Consider the following 7,138-nt stretch of genomic DNA (forward strand, 5'->3'; position numbering starts at 1 on the left):
AACCCCACTCCCCAGCCCCGGGGGGACAAACGTCAGGCAGGTTCCGGCACGTCCTCCGAGATGGTCCAGGGCTCCTGGCTGGACGTCGCCCGGTGGCCCCCGGCGGTCACCTGCTCGTTTGGGCACCACTCCGGCCTTTTCTCCTGCCACACATCAGCTTCCAGTATGCCCGGAGTCACCCCCAAACGCACCGCCTGTGCCCGATTCTGGGGCTCAGGGGCTCCCGCGAGATGCAGAGGACAACCGCCCCCCGCCGGCCTCTCCTCCGCCCCCCGCTGTGTCCGTCTCAAGCTGCCTTTAGCTGTCGGGAGCCCGAAGCAGAAACGGGACCTTGGGTTGAAGATCGACGCAGCCGCCCCCTGCAGGCCCCCCGGCCTGGGGACGGGTCACAGCGGCAGAGAGGACGGCCCGCGTCAGCTCCACGGGACTTCCGCGGTCACCCCTGCGGGCCAAAACTGACCCCCTCAGACCGCTTTACTGAGGGAATCCTCTCCTCAAAACCTGAATCACCCCAGGAGCAGCGCCGCCTCCGTCCCGATTCGAGCGGCTCCGGTGGAGCTGGGCTGCGGTGCCACCAGATTCTTGCCATGACCGTCCTTCCCCGTGACTCTGGTCACCCTGGTGGCTTCTGGTGGCGGAAGCAGAGTGCAGGGCCTCTGGGCGTGGCGTGTGCTTTGGGGCTCTCTCGCCGGCTGGAGTGGTTGCTCAGGACAAGCCGGCCATGTGGGGGTGTCCGGGGCTCGGCCGGCCAGGCGGGGGGCTGCCACGGTGAAGCCGGACGGGCGGCTGGGACCAGGCCACGGGCGCCCTGGTGCTGGGTGAGCCCCGGCCAGTGCGGGGCTGGAGAGGGAGAGAATTCTCCAGAAGGCGGGGCTGTGTGTCGTGGGGAAAATGATGCCGGAGGGCGGGGCGGTGACCAGACGTGGAGCTCGTCCGGGCGGGACACGACCTCCGCCACACGCGGTGCCGATGGGGCAGCCGCCCGCTGCTCGTCCTGGCACAACTCTCTGGGGCCGTCACGGAGCGGACATGGGGACAGCCGCAAGGAGGGGTTTGGCTCCTCCCCTGTGACGGCAGCCTGGAGGCTGGTGCCGGCCAACAGGTGCACGTCACGGTGGCATCTGTGGGGCTGGGAACTGGGCCCCGGCCTGTGCCCACCCTGCCACCCCTTCTCTGTGCCCGTGTTTGCAACGACCACTCAGACACACGCGATGAAGAGGCGAGTCCGCCCGTGGTGGGGGCCGCGGGGCCAGGAGGGGCACGGGGCCAGCACGGCGTGGCGACCGGCTGTTGATGTCCTCGGGACTCTGCCTGGTGGAGGACGACACCCCCACACGGGTCAACGAAGGGCGAGCGTGAGCACCAGACAGCAGCGCAGCACCCCCCACCACCCTGCTCACCACGCCCCCGCCGGACTGCCGGCTCCGACCCCCACAGACGGCGCCAGGCCACCTGCCGGCTGCACCCCAAATGCTCAGGTGGTGCTGGAATTACAGCACCGGTCATCTGGAGGTGACGTGAGATCACGGGCCATGGTCCCGAAGAGAGACAGAGCCAACATGACCCTGTCAGGCCGCAGTGGGAGGACTGGACAGCTGCAGGAAAGGGTCAGGGACCGGCCAAAGGACCCCGCTGCTCAGGGTCAGCTCACGTGTGAGTGTCACAGAATCAGAGCGCGGGCTGGACGGGGCAGAGGTCAGTGCTGACAAGCCAAGGGCAACAAGAAATAGCGTCACCTTGGGGACCTGTGGTGTGGGCAGTTCTGTGCAGTGGCCCCTGAGGTCCCCACCCCTGGGTGTACAGTCCTGAGCAGTGTGGGCAGGGCCTGTGAGCAGGATGGGGGGTCACCGGCGACATCATAACCTATTCTACGGAACAGTCTCAGCCGGCCCAAGGGTGCTGTGGAGGACCAGGTGCCCTCCTGTGGAGGGGACCCATGGCAGGGAACCGGGGGCCTCGGGGCCGAGAACGCCCCCAGGGGAGAGCTGGTCGGGCCCCACAAGTGACCTTCCCATGCACCGTGGCTGGGACGCAGGCCGGGGGCTGGGCTTACACCGGAATCACGGGCCCGGCTGTACCTGGTCATCGAGTCTGTCTCCCAGAACAGCTCCGTGTCTCAGGTAAGGAGCGAGGGACCCTCTCTCACGACTGTCCAGCCGTCCCTTCCGCTCCAACCTCTGTCCTGGGTCCCACGCCCGGCCACCCCTCTCTCCGCTGCCACTTTAAGGGAGCTGCAGGTGCCGTGACGACGTCTGTTTTATCGCGGTGAATCACAGTCACCGTCGACATGGCTCATGTGCCTCGTTCACAGCTTATAAATTCTGTTGGAGGGAAGGAGGGATGATGTGTTATTAACTTCTTAAAAGGTTATTTTATTTTTCATCTGGAGCCCCCCATGCTGGTGGAGTTAGTTACGCGACACCAAGTCCCTCCAGAGCGAGACCTGGGGGTGTTCGCAGGTCCCCGCGGGGCGGACAGATGCCGTCGGATGGGGCTGGACTGTGGCTGGCCACGCGCCTCTGGTCACTCCTGTCTCTCCTTCTGCCGGAGCCTTTCTGGTGTCTTTGCCCCCGGTCCCTGCACATGCCAGCGTTCTGCCACGTCCTCGGTCTCTTGAAGAAATTCCCGGGGTGGAGCCCGGGTCATCCTGCTGACAAAAGAACTCACGAATGTTTAAAAGGGTTCGGTTTTTATTCTTGAAGGTAGAAATGATCGGTTTTAAAATTCGCGCATCCCGCTGTACCCGGCCGAGCACGTGTCCGTTACACTCGAATCTCTGCCAGGACGGGTTCGGCCTGAGTGTGAAGGGCGTCATGTTCCCGTGAGCGCCGGCGGCCGCCCCTGCACGTGCCCACGAGGGCGCCCCCCGCGCCACCCGCCCCGGGCCTTCCCGGACCCCGACCGCACACGCCTCCGACTCTCCCTCTCCCGTACGCCCCGCACAAGGCCCCGGGCCCCCGATCTGCCCAGGGGTGTCCTGCCGTCGGCCGGGTCTCCCCCGCCTCGTCCCGGCTCCTTCACCCTCAGCCCCGTGCAGCCCCTCGCAAGTCCCCCGTCCCCAGGGTTCACGCGTCCTGCCTGCACACCGCCGCCGGCCCCTGCTCAGTGTCCTCCCGGGCCCTGTACCCTCCAGGATGGGTCTGCACGGCCCCAAATACTGTCGTCTGGAAGACCTGGCCCCAGGTGATGGAGACGTGGCTGCGTCCCCCGGTCGCCTGCCTCTGGGCGTGCCTCTCGGTGACTCCCAGCCCCGGCTTCCGTGCTCCGGTTCCCGGCTGTTCCCTCTGAGTCCTCAGCACCCGGCACGGGGCCGGAGGCACAGTCGGAACTTTGGTCGCTGCTTTTAAATGACTTGAACATTTCGCTGCTCCGTCAGCTGAGGAGTTCTAGCAGCAGCCACATCCGGTAGCCATGAGCACACTCGGACCTTGGCCTCTGGTGCTGTTCTATCCCCAGTAAAAGAAACCGGGGTGTCTCGGAGAACTGGCTGGTTCTGGGGCTCAGGCGGGAGGCACACGGGATGGGCTGGGGGGTCTTGGAGTGCCAGAAAGTGAGGAAGTGCCCCCTAAATGATGAGACTGTGTCACAGAAACACAGGAGTCAACCACAAGGGCTCGCAATGGCCAAGGCTGGAGCAACCTGAGTCACTGGGCCATGACCCAAACCAGACACAAGTACCCGCGAGTCTCCGCCGATGTCAATAAATGATTGAACGAACGGGCAAACGCGCAGGATGGACAAACGCCGTGTCCAGACGAAATCCAGCCCCCAAGTGTGGGGTGCACACAGAGACCCCCCAAGGGGTATGGCACGGAAAAGGGGGAAAAGAGGGGACTCTCAGAGGAGAGACCGGGCGGACACGGCCGCAGCCGCTGACCAAGGCCGACGGGCGGGAGGGAGCGGAGCGCGTGCGCCTCGACCGACGGGCGGGAAATGGCGCTTCGCTCTGCGGTCTTCCTCCCGACCCAGCACCCCGGAATCACGAGGAAACCTGGGATGCGGCCCAGCGGGGGGCCACAGGGGGGCGCATCTTCCAAACGCATGACCACCGCCCCCGAAACTGCCGGTCAGGACAGCGAGGAGCCTGAGAGCCTGTCACAGCCCCTAGGAGCCCGGGAGATGTGAGACTAAATGCCCTGAGCCGTCCGGCGCCTTGGGCAGGAAACGGGGGCAGAAGAAGAGAATTAGGTAAAAGCCGGGACAGCTGAGTGAAGTGTGGCCGCGAGAGGCCGGGACCGGCCCGGGCTCGCCCCACGACAGCCCCGTAACTTCCTGGCGAATCTCAAACTACCGAACACTAAAATAGTTTGTTTAAAAAATATGACACCGCAAAAAGGTTTAAATGGGGATTAAAAATCAGCTGAGATTACGCTAAGCTCGGGCCCTGCCAGACGGCGCCCTCGGCTCCGGCCCACGGCCCGTGCCCGTGTTTACCGACGTCATTTCTCCTTTGCAGAGGTGACGTCCCAGAGTGCCACGGTGCCACAGGGGTGACCGGGCCTCGGGTCAGAGGCGCGAAGCCCGGGAGAGGGAAGACGGTTCTGACCAGAACTAGACGCCCATTTTTCTCACGCGCTCGGTGTGGATTTCACAGGGGCTTCGCCGCGTCTCACGCGTCTCGCGGCCGGTGTCACCGAGCCCGGGGCCCCCGAGCCGCGCGCCCGTCCCCCGGTGCAGCTGGCGCCAGGCTCGGCGCAGACGCTGAGGCATCTCTGTCGAATGTTTTCCTTCAGGTGTCAGCGTTTTCCACCTGGGAGAAAGAATTACATAAGATCGTGTTTGACCCACGCTACCTGCTGCTGAACTCGGAGGAACGCAAGCAGGTAATGTGGCGGCGAGGCGTGGGACACGCGGTTGAGACGCAGCGTCAGGCGGGCACGCGCCGGGGCACGGCCGGGGGCGGGTGCGCAGTGGCCGCCGTGGCCTGCATGTCTGTGGGCAGGAAGTTAGGGTCGGGGCAGGTCGTCCTGGTCACCGTCCTTAGTCCAGGACTAAGGACTCGGGGTCCGCTATAATGACAGGGACCGGGGAGAGCGCCCGGGGCAGACAGCGGCCTAAGGAAGACACAGACAGTCTAGAAAGCAGCTCCCAGACAGAGAAGCCAGGATGGATCGGAGGCCGCTGGCCTGGGGACGTTTTAAAGAAGCCGGACAGGGGTCAGCGCGGCTTATTCACAAACAGCCTCGGAGCTCGACTGTCTCCCAGATAAGCTGACAGACAGAGGGACAGGCCGCGCTAGCTGGACGGGTGGCCGGAGGTGCAGGTCACGCAGTCACCCTGGAAACGGGCCTGATTATCACCCGGTGACCCCACAGTCTGCGGTGCGGGCGGCCGTGGGCATGTTTGGGAAGGGCCGGGTCAGCTCTGGAAGGACCTGGGCGTCTGCCTCTGGCTTCCGTCACCCTCGCTGCCCTTTGAGCTCAGAAACGCTGCACGAGGACAGCGGGGCGTCAGCAGGCGCGCGGGGCGGGGCGGGGTGGGGGTGCGTGCGGCTCGGGGGGCTCGCTGAGCGGGGCCGGGGCCACGGGCCGGCCTGGTGGCCCTCGAGGACGGCGGAGCCTGGGGCAGCCGGGCCCTGAGGGCGGAGAGCACAGTGTTGTCTCCGGTTTGTTCGTCGGCCCGTGACGCTTCTTTAACCGAACACCAGGACGGCGTGGCGAGGCGCCCTGCGGGCTGAGCCTCGGAGCGGGCCGCGCGCCCCGTGCCTCCCTGCCGTCGCGGGAAACTGAGGACCTCGCTCGCTGGCAGCCCACCTGTCACTGCAACGTCAAACGTCGGAAGTGCAGTCGCTCGGCTCTGGGAAACGCGGCGAGACGCCTGCCTGCTTCTGGGGCGGAGCCCTGTGCCACGGCCAAGGCCACGGACAGCCGACCCCCGCCACGGCCAAGGCCACGGACGGCCGACCCCCGCCAACGGTGCGGCCGCCCAGCCGCTCGCTGGGGCCCCCGTCATCACCCCAGCTCCCGGGGCTCCGAGGGGCGTCGGCCTTTTCGAGGGAAGCTGAGGATGTGAGACCCTCTCCGCCCACCGAGAAAGGCCCAGCGACGCAGATGTTCAGGCCACGTCCCAGAATGAGGGGTCCAGGGGCTCCGGTGCCAGCTTGGCTCCTCGGCAGGGTGGGGACCTCTGCCCTCTTGAGGTCCGGGGGTGTGGCCGTCCTGCACAGGAAGGACCTGAGGAGCTGGGGGCGCTGGACTCCGCAGCCCGGGACACAGGCAGGTGCTGACAGGGTGAGCCGTGTCCCCTGGCTGGCACGCGCTGTCCTCCCCAATGTGCGCCCCACAGACAGATCGCGTGGGAATGTCATCTCACACCGGGGGAGCCGCTGTTTGGGGACAGCCTGCTGACCCCCCGAGACACCGCCCAGGGCAGGAAGCAGCCTCCCAGGTGGCTGGAATTGGGCCCAAGGGCCCCGGCTGAGCCAGCGTAGGCGAGAAGCCAGCCCGCCCCGGGGACCCCGAGCAGCGGCGTGAGGACTGGAAGCTGGCGGGGGCAGGAGGCAGCATCTAGGCTTCATTCAGAGCCGCGGTCCTGCTTCCGATCCAGCACGATCAGCCGGGTCAGCCGGTGTTCGGTGTGGAATCTGCGTGGGCCGGCCGTCTACCCCACGGTGTCCTCATGGGGAAGCTCCGGCTCCCGGGGTGCACGCCACGCCACCCCACGGGGGGCTGCAGACAGTGGGGTCACAGGTGTGATACTCAGGCCCGTTCCCAAGGGAACACGTACCGGTGCACCCCATTACACCGGGGCACCCACGATGAGATGACAGCCGATAGCGTCTCTTCTGAACAGTCACGCCCCACTTTGAGTAAAACCGGTGTGATCTGTTCAGGGGGAAACACGCCCGTGACGTGAGGGCGCAGCGGCAGCGTGCGGGGCAGGGAGGGACCGTGCCGGGAGCCTGGTCCATGGGGCGGGAGCCGGGAGCCGGGGGCCGGGGGCCGGTCTTCCTCCCGCCCGCCCGCGGCTGTCGGGTTAAGTGAACAGAGCGGACGCCGGCTGCCCACGGAGCCGCTCGCTCCGCCTGGGCCATGACCCGCGTCCGCCTTCCTTACACGGCGAACCCTGTGAGAACAGAGCACGCCCCGCGTGCCCTGCAGGGGAGACCAGCCGCCGGCGCCCGAGGGACGTGAGCACA

At 66.4% G+C, this 7,138-nt stretch overlaps 1 protein-coding gene across 1 annotated transcript in view; it reads left to right on the plus strand.

The window, feature by feature from the left end:
- TCERG1L (transcription elongation regulator 1 like) overlaps positions 1–7,138 on the plus strand; it is a 115,077-nt gene that overhangs the window by 103,389 nt on the left and 4,550 nt on the right. Inside the window, exon 10 of the mRNA XM_039835982.1 lies at positions 4,734–4,823. Within this exon, the coding sequence (XP_039691916.1) occupies positions 4,734–4,823 (90 nt within the window). The remainder of the gene's footprint in view (positions 1–4,733; positions 4,824–7,138) is intronic.

Source organism: Pteropus medius, unplaced genomic scaffold (assembly GCF_902729225.1).
Source record: "Pteropus medius unplaced genomic scaffold, Ma_sr-lr_union100, whole genome shotgun sequence".
NCBI lineage: Eukaryota > Metazoa > Chordata > Mammalia > Chiroptera > Pteropodidae > Pteropus > Pteropus medius.